Here is a 16,984-nt window from a genome sequence, read left to right on the forward strand (position 1 = left end):
ACGGAGTGGCTTTGCAGCAATGAAAAGTTTTGTCCAACGGGTGGTAGAAACACTCAGCGTTGGTGAGAACAATGATCGTGTCTCTGTGGTTCAATATAGCAAAAATCCCCAGACACATTTCAGTTTGAACACCTACATGGAAAAACAAGACGTTCTTAATGCTGTCCAGCAGTTGAACCATAAAGGGGGAAGACCCCTCAACACTGGTGCGGCTCTTGACTATGTGAGGACGAATGCTTTTGCCGAGTCCTCAGGGAGTCGGCATCAACAAGGTGTCCCTCAGATATTAATTCTGTTGAATGGGGGACGATCTGAAGATGATGTTGCAAGTGCTGCCGCTGCCCTAAAACAGGAAAAAGTTGTACCATTCTGTGTAGGCACAAGAAATGCCGACATACTCGAGCTCCAAATGATTGCACATAACCCTTCCTATGCCTTTTCGGTGCTTAAGTTTGATGACATTGGGAGCATCCATCAGCAACTTGTGTCATTTGTGAAAAGGGTGCCTCGACAGCAGCTCAGAGAAAAAGAACAGAATGCTCTAGGTAAGACTATCTATCTATCTATCTATCTATCTATCTATCTATCTATCTATCTGTCTATCTGTCTGTCTGTCTGTCTGTCTGTCTATCTAGCTGCTAGCTATCCATCCATCTACCTCTGTACTTAATGTGCAACTCTAACTTGAGCTCTTCATCATGTCTCTCAAGGGTCCACAGGTCAAAGTGAAGCCATTCAACGTGATATTGTGTTTTTACTGGACTCCTCTGATGAAATGCAATATGGCTTCCAGGCAGTACTTGGCTTTGTTGAGAGAATGGTGGAGAAACTCAATGTGGAAGAGAACAAAGATCGTGTTTCGGTGGTGCAGTACAGCAGGGAACCTTCCGTTGAATTTTTCCTGAACACATACAAAACAAAGCAAAATGTTGCTGACAGTGTGCGGAATCTGAAACATAAAGGGGGCAGACCCCTCAATACTGGTGCAGCTCTCCATTACATCAAGGATAATGTTTTAACAGTCTCCTCTGGAAGTAGGCGCCAAGAGGGTGTCCCTCAAATTTTGGTTCTTTTGACTGGTGGACAGTCCAGTGATGATGTCACAAATGCTGCAGAAAATTTAAGAGGAGTTGGTGTGATGACTTTTGTGGTGGGAATAAAGGATGCAGACAAACTTGAGATTCAGTCCATTTCACAAGAAGCAAGTCATGCTTTCTTTGCAGCAGATTCCAGTGATCTTACAGATATTGAACAACAAATAATCTCCAGCATCAAGAAGAATGAAAACCTTGCTGTCAAATCAGCATCATATGGTAAGACATTAATGGTTAGGTCTTACACCACATGCACGTATTGTTGCATTGCCAGATAGCTGTAGACTAGAAATCACTCAATTAAAATGAGGGTGAATTATGGATGTTAACAGAATAACAAATTATGAGTGCCAAGCTACGAGAAGCGAGCTTCGGAATTGGGTCATTACTGCTCTAGGATTTCCTCCACGTTGTTTGGTGGTTGTGTCCAGTTCTGTAAAGCATAGAGTTTTGCTTGGCTGTTCGAAGGTGTCAATAAATTGTTAGCAAAAGATAGCAGTGCAAGTTGTGCATGCATGGTTATTGAGCATTTAGAGGGATAAAGATGTTCTACACAATCTCATAATCAATGAATTTGTTTAAATTCTTGTGTGATTGCAGATCCCGACAGAAGAGATATTGTATTTTTGCTTGATGGTTCTGATGATTCTCAGCGAAGATTCACAGATATTTTAGACTTTGTACAGACGATAGTGACGGACCTAAACATTGATGCAAACAAAGACCACGTGGCTGTGGTTCAGTACAGCGACACAGCAGAGATTAATTTTGACTTGAGACGTTACTCAACAGAGAATGATGTTCTGGAAGCAGTAAGTGTTCTGCATCCCAAAGGAGGTTATCCTCATAACATCGGAGCTGCTCTCCAGTATGTAAGGGGATATGCATTTACTCCTGAGTCTGGAAGTAGACTCCTGGAAGGAGTTCCACAGATACTCATACTACTGAGTGGCGGACGATCTGGAGATGACATAAGAACCCCAGTCAGATTGCTGAAGGAAATTGGTGTCATTTCAGTTGCCATTGGAACAACTGACGCTGACACTCTAGAGCTGCAGACAATATCCCATGAACCAAATCATGCACTCTCAATTACTGGTTACGATGAACTTCCTACTGTGAAGCAGGATGTGTTGTCATTGTTACGAAAGGCTTCCCACCATGTAGAGCAAACTGCTCCCACTTTGGATTTTGGTAAGAAGGATTAATAGGAAATTGACATTATGCCAGTTTAACTATCACCTACAGAAAATCACATTTCGTTTGTATTTACATTTTTTGTCTTTGTTGCAGATTCTAAGAAAAACGATGTAGTATTTCTTATTGATGGGTCATATGACTCACGAAGTGGCTTTGATGAGATACGAGGCTTTGTTGAAAAAATTGTTGGCAATTTAAACTGGGGTCAAAACCAAGACCAAGTGGCTGTTGTTCAATACAGCCGTGATGCCACAGCCAATTTCTACTTGAACTCCTATTCATCCAAGATTGATGTGCTCAATTCTATTAGAACAATGAGGCATAAGTTGGGAAGACCTCTCAACATTGGAAAAGCACTGGAGTTTGTCAGAGACAATGTCTTTGCTGCTTCAGTAGGAGGAAGACGTGCAGACATGGTCCCTCAGTATCTATATGTCTTTAGTGGTGGGAGATCAGGGGATGATGTCAGAGGACCAGCACAGTCACTCAAAGACAATGGCATAAAGACTTTTAGTATTGGAACAAAGAATGCTGATACTTTGGAAATGCAAACCATCTCCTACACACCAGCACATTATTTTCATGTCCCAAACTATAAGAATCTTCAAAGCATACACCCATCTGTGGAAGCTACCTTGAGAGGCACTCAAGAAACAACAGAATTTCCAACTGTTATTGGTAAGAAATGAAAAAATTAATTCACAGTATTTTATGATGGTATCCTTATGGATATAAAGCCTTTGGAATTATATCCCATGTTAAAAAAAATGTTTACAGCGAACAAGTTGGCTTTGAATATTGTTTGTATTCATTTCAGACATGTCCACAATCGCAGAACTCCCAAGCGCTGATATTGTTTTTCTCCTTGATGGGTCTGATGACATGCAAACAAGTGAACGACAAATTTTGGAGTTTGTCAGGGAGTTTGTCAAGCAAATAGAAATTGGCCCAGGAAAAGCACAAGTTGCTTTGATCCAGTACAACACAGAGCCCACCATTGATTTTCCTCTGAACAAATATTCACAGAAAGATGATGTCCTGCGTCATTTGAGCAGTGTGAAGCTGAAAGGAGGGTTAACAGTGAATATTGGTGTGGCCCTTGATTATGTGAAAAACAGTGTCTTCACTGCTTCATCTGTAAGCAGAGCCCCACAGGGAGTCCCACAAATACTGATCCTCTTGAGTGGAAGAAAGTCAGACGATGATGTCTTGGAACCAGTGGAAAGGCTGCGAAATGCTGGAATTGTCCTTTTTGGTGTCGGAATGAATAACGCTGACAGGTTGGAGATGGAGCAATTAACCACAATTTCTGCCCCGAGAGCAGAATATTTTATGGGGGGTACTTCTGACTTTCCTCGTGTGAGAGAAAAGTTGCTCTCAGACATTGCCTCTCTCAAAGGCTCAGTTAGCCCCAGTGTAGGTGAGTAAAAATTAGATTTAATGAATTTAACTCGAATAATGTATACCTCTTTGAATTTTGAATATACATAATACATGTATTTTGGTTTCTTTAAACAATAATTGACATTGTGTCGAAATGGTATCTAACAACATGCACATGATTGTGGACTTTTCTAGGTTCGAGGTCAAACATTAAGAGAGATATTGTATTTCTCATTGATGGATCGGATGATGTCAGGAGTAGATTCAATGCAATACGTGAATTTGTTGCAAAAATGGTAAACAGCTTTGATCTGGACCAAAGGAAAGACAAAGTCGCTGTTGTACAGTATAGCAACAATGCCGAACTCAGTTTTGGTCTGGACACTCATAAGACAAGAGAAGATGTTCTGAAACAAATTGCAAGCCTAAAACCAAAAGGTGGAAGACCACATTATATTGGAGCAGCACTCCAGTTTGTTAAGGATAATGTCATTGTTTCGAACGCTGGAGGTCGACATAATGAAGGTGCCAAGCAGATACTTATCATATTGGCGGGTGGAAGATCCAGAGATTCTCCACGAGGCCCAGCAAGTATGCTGAAAGCAGCAGGGGTTGTGGCATTTGCAATAGGCTCAAGAACGTCAAATTCAGCTGAGATGCAATTCATTTCCTCTGACCCAAATTACACTTACTCAGTCCCTGACTTTGTAAATCTCCCTAAAATTCAACAAAGTTTGCTGATTCAACTTGAAGAAATGGGAGTTGAGGAGGAAGCTAAGGAAGGTAAGAAATTTGATTATCTGAATGTGTAAACATACATAGGTTTCTTTTAGATGGACCTGGTCATACAAAACATAAATTTCAGACAATTCTATAATTCATGTAGGAAGTAATTAAGAAGAATTAACCACGGAATAGGATATATAAATAAATTAATGAACTTGATGTGAACTAAGTTCAGTATTTTGGCACTGGTCAATGTCATTTCTAACAGTTTCCGAAATAAAAAAAATGTAATTATTCAGTTAGAAATTGTGCTAAATATCAATGACTGAAAGATGATTGAAAATGATGCTATGGGAATACGATTTTAGCTTTTAAACCAGGGGTGTCAAACTCACTTTAGTTAAGGGGCCACATACTACCCACTTTCACCTCAAGTGGGCCAGACCAGTAAAATCATAGCATAATAACGCATATATAACGACAACATTTCTCTATATTTAAATCATTGGTGAAGGTTTTTGGATGATAAACCCTATTTTAAAAGTCTTTGTACAATAAACTAGAAACATAAAGAGAAAAAACTCAGACATCAGCCCACTGTTTATCTGCCTGGGCTCTCCTCTGCAGATTTAACGGGTCACAAAGCGAGCAACTGCTTCTCCCTCCGGAGCAGACGTCGCATTTACGCTGTTTCTGAAGCAATTACTGGATCGATTAAAAAAAAATAAATCACAAAACGTTTGTACTCATAAACTTCCATATTCTCATAGAAATGCAATGTATGTTTTTCTGTAATTTTCAAACTTAGCAAAGTCATCCGGCGGGCCGAGCCGGATCCCCTGGCGGGCTGGATCCGGCCCGCGGGCCGTATGTTTGACACCCCTGTTTTAAACATAAAGTTTAGGATTTAACTGCTGAAGCTTAAAGATGTAGATGTAAAATGTACGTGAAATAAACATATGAAGCTGGAAAAAAGTAATTATCTAATTGTTTTGTGTGGTTAGAGTATATCCCAAAAATTAAAAATAAAAAAAAAAGACAAATTCTTGTTTAGGTAAAAGTGCAAATATGTCTGAAATCTTATGTTCCCCAGTGGTGAGACAGCCAGCAGGAAGGGATGTCGTGTTCTTGCTGGATGGATCTGATGGTACTAGAGCAGGATTCCCAGCTATGCGAGACTTTATCCAAAGAATAGTCGAGACACTGAGTGTGGATGACACCAAAGACCGCGTCTCAGTGGTTCAGTACAGCAGAGATCAAGCTGTCCAGTTCTATCTGAACACGTACGTGACAAAAGGAGAGATCCTTGACACTGTCAGAGGTTTGAAGCACAAAGGGGGAAGACCCCTCAACACTGGAGCAGCTCTCCAGTACTTGAGGGATAACGTCTTCACGGCCTCTGCCGGAAGCAGGCGCCTGGAAGGAGTTCCACAGGTCTTAATATTGCTGAGTGGTGGAAGATCTTTTGACAGTGTTGATGCGCCAGCCTCTGCCCTGAAACAGCTGGGTGTCTTGACCTTTGCAATTGGAACCAGAAATTCTGATAGCAGTGAACTGCAGAAGATATCCCACGACCCCAGTTATGCTCTATCTGTGTCTGAATTCACTGACCTTCCCAGTGTCCAGCAGCAACTTCAGTCCTCCGTGGAGTCTGTGGTTGTGGACGTCACCCGTGAATCACCAACTGTACTTGGTATGTTATCACGCATGGCCTCCCGCTGGCCCAAAAGCGCAAGCAGACTTCTTCTACCTACAATCAGCGATAGGAAAGAATTGAGAAACTTGATTAGCTTAGCGTACATTTCAAGAGAGGTGTTAGTGTGTTTTCCTACAATTTAAAATAGAATTAAGGCGAGGTACCTTTAGCAAAAGTGGTCCGCCAGCTGACAATATGTCCAGGAACGTTATCTAGGCAAAGGTTGTTCAACATGTTGTCTTCCTGTCTTTCCTCAGTGGACATTGCCAATAAGGATGTGGTATTCCTTCTGGATGGTTCTGATGGCACAAGGAATGGCTTCCCTGCCATGCGTAATTTTGTTGCGAGCGTGGTGGAGAAACTCAATGTGGGCGAAAACAAAGACCGTGTCTCTGTGGTCCAGTACGGCAGAGATTCAGAGGTCCATTTCTATCTCAACACATACACCACAAGAGAGGATGTTGTGGATTCGGTCAGAGGGCTTAGACACAGAGGAGGAAGACCCCTCAACACTGGGGCAGCACTCCAATACGTCAGGGACAACGTCTTTACAAACTCCTCCGGGAGTAGGCGCCCGCAAGGTGTTCCACAGATGTTGATCCTGCTAACTGGGGGAAGGTCTTCTGACAATGTAGACACCCCAGCCTCTGCTCTCAAACAGCAGGGCGTCGTTGTGATTGGCATTGGAACAAGGACCGCTGAAAGTAGAGAGCTGCAGAAGATATCATATGACCCTAGTTACGCTCTATCAGTGTCTGAATTCACCGATCTGCCCGGTGTCCAAGAACAGCTCTCCACTGTGTTGAGTACAGTGCGAGTGCGGTCCACGCCCATGGCACCAACAGTGACTGGTAAGAAAGTGGCCAATTTGTATGTTGCAAGATTATGGTAGGGCCCAATTTAATTGTATTGTAGGTTATTTTACCAGGTCCAAGTCAGTCAGTTGCACTTTGACAACACAGTTGTACCAGCATTAAAAGAATAGTTTGTAAATGTCGGGCGTAGCTGTCATCATGTGACTTGCACACGGGAAAGGTTTTAATCATGAACCTAAACATGTCCCAAATCTTATGTTCCCCAGTGGTGAGACAGCCAGCAGGAAGGGATGTCGTGTTCTTGCTGGATGGATCTGATGGTACTAGAGCAGGATTCCCAGCTATGCGAGACTTTATCCAAAGAATAGTCGAGACACTGAGTGTGGATGACACCAAAGACCGCGTCTCAGTGGTTCAGTACAGCAGAGATCAAGCTGTCCAGTTCTATCTGAACACGTACGTGACAAAAGGAGAGATCCTTGACACTGTCAGAAGTTTGAGGCACAAAGGGGGAAGACCCCTCAACACTGGAGCAGCTCTCCAGTACTTGAGGGATAACGTCTTCACGGCCTCTGCCGGAAGCAGGCGCCTGGAAGGAGTTCCACAGGTCTTAATATTGCTGAGTGGTGGAAGATCTTTTGACAGTGTTGATGCGCCAGCCTCTGCCCTGAAACAGCTGGGTGTCTTGACCTTTGCAATTGGAACCAGAAATTCTGATAGCAGTGAACTGCAGAAGATATCCCACGACCCCAGTTATGCTCTATCTGTGTCTGAATTCACTGACCTTCCCAGTGTCCAGCAGCAACTTCAGTCCTCCGTGGAGTCTGTGGTTGTGGACGTCACCCGTGAATCACCAACTGTACTTGGTATGTTATCACGCATGGCCTCCCGCTGGCCCAAAAGCGCAAGCAGACTTCTTCTACCTACAATCAGCGATAGGAAAGAATTGAGAAACTTGATTAGCTTGGCGTACATTTCAAGAGAGGTGTTAGTGTGTTTTCCTACAATTTAAAATAGAATTAAGGCGAGGTACCTTTAGCAAAAGTGATCCGCCAGCTGACAATATGTCCAGGAACGTTATCTAGGCAAAGATTGTTCAACATGTTGTCTTCCTGTCTTTCCTCAGTGGATATTGCCAATAAGGATGTGGTATTCCTTCTGGATGGTTCTGATGGAACAAGGAATGGCTTCCTCGACATGCGTAATTTTGTTGAGAGCGTGGTGGAGAAACTCAATGTGGGCGAAAACAAAGACCGTGTCTCTGTGGTCCAGTACGGCAGAGATTCAGAGGTCCATTTCTATCTCAACACATACACCACAAGAGAGGATGTTGTGGATTCGGTCAGAGGGCTTAGACACAGAGGAGGAAGACCCCTCAACACTGGGGCAGCCCTCCAATACGTCAGGGACAACGTCTTTACAAACTCCTCCGGGAGTAGGCGCCCGCAAGGTGTTCCACAGATGTTGATCCTGCTAACTGGGGGAAGGTCTTCTGACAATGTAGACACCCCAGCCTCTGCTCTCAAACAGCAGGGCGTCGTTGTGATTGGCATTGGAACAAGGACCGCTGAAAGTAGAGAGCTGCAGAAGATATCATATGACCCTAGTTACGCTCTATCAGTGTCTGAATTCACCGATCTCCCCGGTGTCCAAGAACAGCTCTCCACTGTGTTGAGTACAGTGCGAGTGCGGTCCACGCCCATGGCACCAACAGTGACTGGTAAGAAAGTGGCCAATTTGTATGTTGCAAGATTATGGTAGGGCCCAATTGAACTGTATTAGAGGTTATTTTACCAGGTCCAGGTCAGCCAGTTGCACTTTGACAACACAGTTGTACCAGCATTAAAAGAATAGTTTGTAAATGTCGGGCGTAGCTGTCATCATGTGACTTGCACACGGGAAAGGTTTTAATCATGAACCTAAACATGTCCCAAATCTTATGTTCCCCAGTGGTGAGACAGCCAGCAGGAAGGGATGTCGTGTTCTTGCTGGATGGATCTGATGGTACTAGAGCAGGATTCCCAGCTATGCGAGACTTTATCCAAAGAATAGTCGAGACACTGAGTGTGGATGACACCAAAGACCGCGTCTCAGTGGTTCAGTACAGCAGAGATCAAGCTGTCCAGTTCTATCTGAACACGTACGTGACAAAAGGAGAGATCCTTGACACTGTCAGAAGTTTGAGGCACAAAGGGGGAAGACCCCTCAACACTGGAGCAGCTCTCCAGTACTTGAGGGATAACGTCTTCACGGCCTCTGCCGGAAGCAGGCGCCTGGAAGGAGTTCCACAGGTCTTAATATTGCTGAGTGGTGGAAGATCTTTTGACAGTGTTGATGCGCCAGCCTCTGCCCTGAAACAGCTGGGTGTCTTGACCTTTGCAATTGGAACCAGAAATTCTGATAGCAGTGAACTGCAGAAGATATCCCACGACCCCAGTTATGCTCTATCTGTGTCTGAATTCACTGACCTTCCCAGTGTCCAGCAGCAACTTCAGTCCTCCGTGGAGTCTGTGGTTGTGGACGTCACCCGTGAATCACCAACTGTACTTGGTATGTTATCACGCATGGCCTCCCGCTGGCCCAAAAGCGCAAGCAGACTTCTTCTACCTACAATCAGCGATAGGAAAGAATTGAGAAACTTGATTAGCTTGGCGTACATTTCAAGAGAGGTGTTAGTGTGTTTTCCTACAATTTAAAATAGAATTAAGGCGAGGTACCTTTAGCAAAAGTGATCCGCCAGCTGACAATATGTCCAGGAACGTTATCTAGGCAAAGATTGTTCAACATGTTGTCTTCCTGTCTTTCCTCAGTGGATATTGCCAATAAGGATGTGGTATTCCTTCTGGATGGTTCTGATGGAACAAGGAATGGCTTCCTCGACATGCGTAATTTTGTTGAGAGCGTGGTGGAGAAACTCAATGTGGGCGAAAACAAAGACCGTGTCTCTGTGGTCCAGTACGGCAGAGATTCAGAGGTCCATTTCTATCTCAACACATACACCACAAGAGAGGATGTTGTGGATTCGGTCAGAGGGCTTAGACACAGAGGAGGAAGACCCCTCAACACTGGGGCAGCCCTCCAATACGTCAGGGACAACGTCTTTACAAACTCCTCCGGGAGTAGGCGCCCGCAAGGTGTTCCACAGATGTTGATCCTGCTAACTGGGGGAAGGTCTTCTGACAATGTAGACACCCCAGCCTCTGCTCTCAAACAGCAGGGCGTCGTTGTGATTGGCATTGGAACAAGGACCGCTGAAAGTAGAGAGCTGCAGAAGATATCATATGACCCTAGTTACGCTCTATCAGTGTCTGAATTCACCGATCTCCCCGGTGTCCAAGAACAGCTCTCCACTGTGTTGAGTACAGTGCGAGTGCGGTCCACGCCCATGGCACCAACAGTGACTGGTAAGAAAGTGGCCAATTTGTATGTTGCAAGATTATGGTAGGGCCCAATTGAACTGTATTAGAGGTTATTTTACCAGGTCCAGGTCAGCCAGTTGCACTTTGACAACACAGTTGTACCAGCATTAAAAGAATAGTTTGTAAATGTCGGGCGTAGCTGTCATCATGTGACTTGCACACGGGAAAGGTTTTAATCATGAACCTAAACATGTCCCAAATCTTATGTTCCCCAGTGGTGAGACAGCCAGCAGGAAGGGATGTCGTGTTCTTGCTGGATGGATCTGATGGTACTAGAGCAGGATTCCCAGCTATGCGAGACTTTATCCAAAGAATAGTCGAGACACTGAGTGTGGATGACACCAAAGACCGCGTCTCAGTGGTTCAGTACAGCAGAGATCAAGCTGTCCAGTTCTATCTGAACACGTACGTGACAAAAGGAGAGATCCTTGACACTGTCAGAAGTTTGAGGCACAAAGGGGGAAGACCCCTCAACACTGGAGCAGCTCTCCAGTACTTGAGGGATAACGTCTTCACGGCCTCTGCCGGAAGCAGGCGCCTGGAAGGAGTTCCACAGGTCTTAATATTGCTGAGTGGTGGAAGATCTTTTGACAGTGTTGATGCGCCAGCCTCTGCCCTGAAACAGCTGGGTGTCTTGACCTTTGCAATTGGAACCAGAAATTCTGATAGCAGTGAACTGCAGAAGATATCCCACGACCCCAGTTATGCTCTATCTGTGTCTGAATTCACTGACCTTCCCAGTGTCCAGCAGCAACTTCAGTCCTCCGTGGAGTCTGTGGTTGTGGACGTCACCCGTGAATCACCAACTGTACTTGGTATGTTATCACGCATGGCCTCCCGCTGGCCCAAAAGCGCAAGCAGACTTCTTCTACCTACAATCAGCGATAGGAAAGAATTGAGAAACTTGATTAGCTTGGCGTACATTTCAAGAGAGGTGTTAGTGTGTTTTCCTACAATTTAAAATAGAATTAAGGCGAGGTACCTTTAGCAAAAGTGATCCGCCAGCTGACAATATGTCCAGGAACGTTATCTAGGCAAAGGTTGTTCAACATGTTGTCTTCCTGTCTTTCCTCAGTGGACATTGCCAATAAGGATGTGGTATTCCTTCTGGATGGTTCTGATGGCACAAGGAATGGCTTCCCTGCCATGCGTAATTTTGTTGAGAGCGTGGTGGAGAAACTCAATGTGGGCGAAAACAAAGACCGTGTCTCTGTGGTCCAGTACGGCAGAGATTCAGAGGTCCATTTCTATCTCAACACATACACCACAAGAGAGGATGTTGTGGATTCGGTCAGAGGGCTTAGACACAGAGGAGGAAGACCCCTCAACACTGGGGCAGCCCTCCAATACGTCAGGGACAACGTCTTTACAAACTCCTCCGGGAGTAGGCGCCCGCAAGGTGTTCCACAGATGTTGATCCTGCTAACTGGGGGAAGGTCTTCTGACAATGTAGACACCCCAGCCTCTGCTCTCAAACAGCAGGGCGTCGTTGTGATTGGCATTGGAACAAGGACCGCTGAAAGTAGAGAGCTGCAGAAGATATCATATGACCCTAGTTACGCTCTATCAGTGTCTGAATTCACCGATCTCCCCGGTGTCCAAGAACAGCTCTCCACTGTGTTGAGTACAGTGCGAGTGCGGTCCACGCCCATGGCACCAACAGTGACTGGTAAGAAAGTGGCCAATTTGTATGTTGCAAGATTATGGTAGGGCCCAATTGAACTGTATTGTAGGTTATTTTACCAGGTCCAAGTCAGCCAGTTGCACTTTGACAACACAGTTGTACCAGCATTAAAAGAATAGTTTGTAAATGTTGGGCGTAGCTGTCATCATGTGACTTGCACACGGGAAAGGTTTTAATCATGAACCTAAACATGTCCCAAATCTTATGTTCCCCAGTGGTGAGACAGCCAGCAGGAAGGGATGTCGTGTTCTTGCTGGATGGATCTGATGGTACTAGAGCAGGATTCCCAGCTATGCGAGACTTTATCCAAAGAATAGTCGAGACACTGAGTGTGGATGACACCAAAGACCGCGTCTCAGTGGTTCAGTACAGCAGAGATCAAGCTGTCCAGTTCTATCTGAACACGTACGTGACAAAAGGAGAGATCCTTGACACTGTCAGAAGTTTGAGGCACAAAGGGGGAAGACCCCTCAACACTGGAGCAGCTCTCCAGTACTTGAGGGATAACGTCTTCACGGCCTCTGCCGGAAGCAGGCGCCTGGAAGGAGTTCCACAGGTCTTAATATTGCTGAGTGGTGGAAGATCTTTTGACAGTGTTGATGCGCCAGCCTCTGCCCTGAAACAGCTGGGTGTCTTGACCTTTGCAATTGGAACCAGAAATTCTGATAGCAGTGAACTGCAGAAGATATCCCACGACCCCAGTTATGCTCTATCTGTGTCTGAATTCACTGACCTTCCCAGTGTCCAGCAGCAACTTCAGTCCTCCGTGGAGTCTGTGGTTGTGGACGTCACCCGTGAATCACCAACTGTACTTGGTATGTTATCACGCATGGCCTCCCGCTGGCCCAAAAGCGCAAGCAGACTTCTTCTACCTACAATCAGCGATAGGAAAGAATTGAGAAACTTGATTAGCTTGGCGTACATTTCAAGAGAGGTGTTAGTGTGTTTTCCTACAATTTAAAATAGAATTAAGGCGAGGTACCTTTAGCAAAAGTGGTCCGCCAGCTGACAATATGTCCAGGAACGTTATCTAGGCAAAGGTTGTTCAACATGTTGTCTTCCTGTCTTTCCTCAGTGGACATTGCCAATAAGGATGTGGTATTCCTTCTGGATGGTTCTGATGGCACAAGGAATGGCTTCCCTGCCATGCGTAATTTTGTTGAGAGCGTGGTGGAGAAACTCAATGTGGGCGAAAACAAAGACCGTGTCTCTGTGGTCCAGTACGGCAGAGATTCAGAGGTCCATTTCTATCTCAACACATACACCACAAGAGAGGATGTTGTGGATTCGGTCAGAGGGCTTAGACACAGAGGAGGAAGACCCCTCAACACTGGGGCAGCCCTCCAATACGTCAGGGACAACGTCTTTACAAACTCCTCCGGGAGTAGGCGCCCGCAAGGTGTTCCACAGATGTTGATCCTGCTAACTGGGGGAAGGTCTTCTGACAATGTAGACACCCCAGCCTCTGCTCTCAAACAGCAGGGCGTCGTTGTGATTGGCATTGGAACAAGGACCGCTGAAAGTAGAGAGCTGCAGAAGATATCATATGACCCTAGTTACGCTCTATCAGTGTCTGAATTCACCGATCTCCCCGGTGTCCAAGAACAGCTCTCCACTGTGTTGAGTACAGTGCGAGTGCGGTCCACACCCATGGCACCAACAGTGACTGGTAAGAAAGTGGCCAATTTGTATGTTGCAAGATTATGGTAGGGCCCAATTGAACTGTATTAGAGGTTATTTTACCAGGTCCAGGTCAGCCAGTTGCACTTTGACAACACAGTTGTACCAGCATTAAAAGAATAGTTTGTAAATGTCGGGCGTAGCTGTCATCATGTGACTTGCACACGGGAAAGGTTTTAATCATGAACCTAAACATGTCCCAAATCTTATGTTCCCCAGTGGTGAGACAGCCAGCAGGAAGGGATGTCGTGTTCTTGCTGGATGGATCTGATGGTACTAGAGCAGGATTCCCAGCTATGCGAGACTTTATCCAAAGAATAGTCGAGACACTGAGTGTGGATGACACCAAAGACCGCGTCTCAGTGGTTCAGTACAGCAGAGATCAAGCTGTCCAGTTCTATCTGAACACGTACGTGACAAAAGGAGAGATCCTTGACACTGTCAGAAGTTTGAGGCACAAAGGGGGAAGACCCCTCAACACTGGAGCAGCTCTCCAGTACTTGAGGGATAACGTCTTCACGGCCTCTGCCGGAAGCAGGCGCCTGGAAGGAGTTCCACAGGTCTTAATATTGCTGAGTGGTGGAAGATCTTTTGACAGTGTTGATGCGCCAGCCTCTGCCCTGAAACAGCTGGGTGTCTTGACCTTTGCAATTGGAACCAGAAATTCTGATAGCAGTGAACTGCAGAAGATATCCCACGACCCCAGTTATGCTCTATCTGTGTCTGAATTCACTGACCTTCCCAGTGTCCAGCAGCAACTTCAGTCCTCCGTGGAGTCTGTGGTTGTGGACGTCACCCGTGAATCACCAACTGTACTTGGTATGTTATCACGCATGGCCTCCCGCTGGCCCAAAAGCGCAAGCAGACTTCTTCTACCTACAATCAGCGATAGGAAAGAATTGAGAAACTTGATTAGCTTGGCGTACATTTCAAGAGAGGTGTTAGTGTGTTTTCCTACAATTTAAAATAGAATTAAGGCGAGGTACCTTTAGCAAAAGTGATCCGCCAGCTGACAATATGTCCAGGAACGTTATCTAGGCAAAGGTTGTTCAACATGTTGTCTTCCTGTCTTTCCTCAGTGGACATTGCCAATAAGGATGTGGTATTCCTTCTGGATGGTTCTGATGGCACAAGGAATGGCTTCCCTGCCATGCGTAATTTTGTTGAGAGCGTGGTGGAGAAACTCAATGTGGGCGAAAACAAAGACCGTGTCTCTGTGGTCCAGTACGGCAGAGATTCAGAGGTCCATTTCTATCTCAACACATACACCACAAGAGAGGATGTTGTGGATTCGGTCAGAGGGCTTAGACACAGAGGAGGAAGACCCCTCAACACTGGGGCAGCCCTCCAATACGTCAGGGACAACGTCTTTACAAACTCCTCCGGGAGTAGGCGCCCGCAAGGTGTTCCACAGATGTTGATCCTGCTAACTGGGGGAAGGTCTTCTGACAATGTAGACACCCCAGCCTCTGCTCTCAAACAGCAGGGCGTCGTTGTGATTGGCATTGGAACAAGGACCGCTGAAAGTAGAGAGCTGCAGAAGATATCATATGACCCTAGTTACGCTCTATCAGTGTCTGAATTCACCGATCTCCCCGGTGTCCAAGAACAGCTCTCCACTGTGTTGAGTACAGTGCGAGTGCGGTCCACGCCCATGGCACCAACAGTGACTGGTAAGAAAGTGGCCAATTTGTATGTTGCAAGATTATGGTAGGGCCCAATTGAACTGTATTGTAGGTTATTTTACCAGGTCCAAGTCAGCCAGTTGCACTTTGACAACACAGTTGTACCAGCATTAAAAGAATAGTTTGTAAATGTTGGGCGTAGCTGTCATCATGTGACTTGCACACGGGAAAGGTTTTAATCATGAACCTAAACATGTCCCAAATCTTATGTTCCCCAGTGGTGAGACAGCCAGCAGGAAGGGATGTCGTGTTCTTGCTGGATGGATCTGATGGTACTAGAGCAGGATTCCCAGCTATGCGAGACTTTATCCAAAGAATAGTCGAGACACTGAGTGTGGATGACACCAAAGACCGCGTCTCAGTGGTTCAGTACAGCAGAGATCAAGCTGTCCAGTTCTATCTGAACACGTACGTGACAAAAGGAGAGATCCTTGACACTGTCAGAAGTTTGAGGCACAAAGGGGGAAGACCCCTCAACACTGGAGCAGCTCTCCAGTACTTGAGGGATAACGTCTTCACGGCCTCTGCCGGAAGCAGGCGCCTGGAAGGAGTTCCACAGGTCTTAATATTGCTGAGTGGTGGAAGATCTTTTGACAGTGTTGATGCGCCAGCCTCTGCCCTGAAACAGCTGGGTGTCTTGACCTTTGCAATTGGAACCAGAAATTCTGATAGCAGTGAACTGCAGAAGATATCCCACGACCCCAGTTATGCTCTATCTGTGTCTGAATTCACTGACCTTCCCAGTGTCCAGCAGCAACTTCAGTCCTCCGTGGAGTCTGTGGTTGTGGACGTCACCCGTGAATCACCAACTGTACTTGGTATGTTATCACGCATGGCCTCCCGCTGGCCCAAAAGCGCAAGCAGACTTCTTCTACCTACAATCAGCGATAGGAAAGAATTGAGAAACTTGATTAGCTTGGCGTACATTTCAAGAGAGGTGTTAGTGTGTTTTCCTACAATTTAAAATAGAATTAAGGCGAGGTACCTTTAGCAAAAGTGGTCCGCCAGCTGACAATATGTCCAGGAACGTTATCTAGGCAAAGGTTGTTCAACATGTTGTCTTCCTGTCTTTCCTCAGTGGACATTGCCAATAAGGATGTGGTATTCCTTCTGGATGGTTCTGATGGCACAAGGAATGGCTTCCCTGCCATGCGTAATTTTGTTGAGAGCGTGGTGGAGAAACTCAATGTGGGCGAAAACAAAGACCGTGTCTCTGTGGTCCAGTACGGCAGAGATTCAGAGGTCCATTTCTATCTCAACACATACACCACAAGAGAGGATGTTGTGGATTCGGTCAGAGGGCTTAGACACAGAGGAGGAAGACCCCTCAACACTGGGGCAGCCCTCCAATACGTCAGGGACAACGTCTTTACAAACTCCTCCGGGAGTAGGCGCCCGCAAGGTGTTCCACAGATGTTGATCCTGCTAACTGGGGGAAGGTCTTCTGACAATGTAGACACCCCAGCCTCTGCTCTCAAACAGCAGGGCGTCGTTGTGATTGGCATTGGAACAAGGACCGCTGAAAGTAGAGAGCTGCAGAAGATATCATATGACCCTAGTTACGCTCTATCAGTGTCTGAATTCACCGATCTCCCCGGTGTC

The 16,984-nt window shown here is 45.8% G+C and overlaps 4 protein-coding genes across 4 annotated transcripts in view; all 4 read left to right on the forward strand.

The window, feature by feature from the left end:
* The window catches only part of col6a3 (collagen, type VI, alpha 3), a 98,059-nt gene that overhangs the window by 16,063 nt on the left and 65,012 nt on the right, over positions 1-16,984 (forward strand). The gene's annotated exons all lie outside the window — the stretch shown is intronic.
* LOC138201596 (collagen alpha-3(VI) chain-like) lies at positions 726-3,468 on the forward strand. Its single transcript, XM_069155220.1, has 5 exons — positions 726-1,313; positions 1,695-2,288; positions 2,388-2,972; positions 3,112-3,348; positions 3,440-3,468. Exons 1-5 carry the CDS (start codon positions 776-778, stop codon positions 3,466-3,468), a joined length of 1,983 nt encoding a protein of 660 aa, XP_069011321.1. The 5' UTR covers positions 726-775.
* LOC138200768 (collagen alpha-3(VI) chain-like) lies at positions 3,484-5,622 on the forward strand. Its single transcript, XM_069153651.1, has 2 exons — positions 3,484-3,714; positions 3,873-5,622. The coding sequence occupies exons 1-2, from the start codon at positions 3,558-3,560 to the stop codon at positions 4,487-4,489; spliced, it is 774 nt and encodes a 257-aa protein (XP_069009752.1). The 5' UTR covers positions 3,484-3,557; the 3' UTR covers positions 4,490-5,622.
* On the forward strand, positions 5,574-12,043 carry LOC138201597 (collagen alpha-3(VI) chain-like). The gene is made up of 8 exons (XM_069155221.1): positions 5,574-6,096; positions 6,357-6,950; positions 7,181-7,780; positions 8,041-8,634; positions 8,865-9,464; positions 9,725-10,318; positions 10,549-11,148; positions 11,409-12,043. Exons 1-8 carry the CDS (start codon positions 5,574-5,576, stop codon positions 12,041-12,043), a joined length of 4,740 nt encoding a protein of 1,579 aa, XP_069011322.1.

This window comes from Embiotoca jacksoni, unplaced genomic scaffold (assembly GCF_022577435.1).
Source record: "Embiotoca jacksoni isolate LCO1_2020_lvr unplaced genomic scaffold, fEmbJac1.0.p SCAF_2, whole genome shotgun sequence".
In the NCBI taxonomy this organism is placed as follows: domain Eukaryota; kingdom Metazoa; phylum Chordata; class Actinopteri; family Embiotocidae; genus Embiotoca; species Embiotoca jacksoni.

Excerpts from the sequence above, each read along its gene's own strand:
- LOC138201596 (XM_069155220.1), top strand. The coding sequence starts at position 776 with ATGCAATATGGCTTCCAGGCAGTACTTGGCTTTGTTGAGAGAATGGTG. Across the intron at positions 1,314-1,694 it reads TGTCAAATCAGCATCATATG|ATCCCGACAGAAGAGATATT; the intron begins GTAAGACATTAA and ends GTGTGATTGCAG. Across the intron at positions 3,349-3,439 it reads TGTCCTGCGTCATTTGAGCA|AGCCCCACAGGGAGTCCCAC; the intron begins GTGTGAAGCTGA and ends ATCTGTAAGCAG.
- LOC138200768 (XM_069153651.1), top strand. The coding sequence starts at position 3,558 with ATGAATAACGCTGACAGGTTGGAGATGGAGCAATTAACCACAATTTCT. Across the intron at positions 3,715-3,872 it reads CTCAGTTAGCCCCAGTGTAG|GTTCGAGGTCAAACATTAAG; the intron begins GTGAGTAAAAAT and ends GGACTTTTCTAG.
- LOC138201597 (XM_069155221.1), top strand. The coding sequence starts at position 5,574 with ATGCGAGACTTTATCCAAAGAATAGTCGAGACACTGAGTGTGGATGAC. Across the intron at positions 6,951-7,180 it reads CATGGCACCAACAGTGACTG|TGGTGAGACAGCCAGCAGGA; the intron begins GTAAGAAAGTGG and ends TATGTTCCCCAG. Across the intron at positions 8,635-8,864 it reads CATGGCACCAACAGTGACTG|TGGTGAGACAGCCAGCAGGA; the intron begins GTAAGAAAGTGG and ends TATGTTCCCCAG.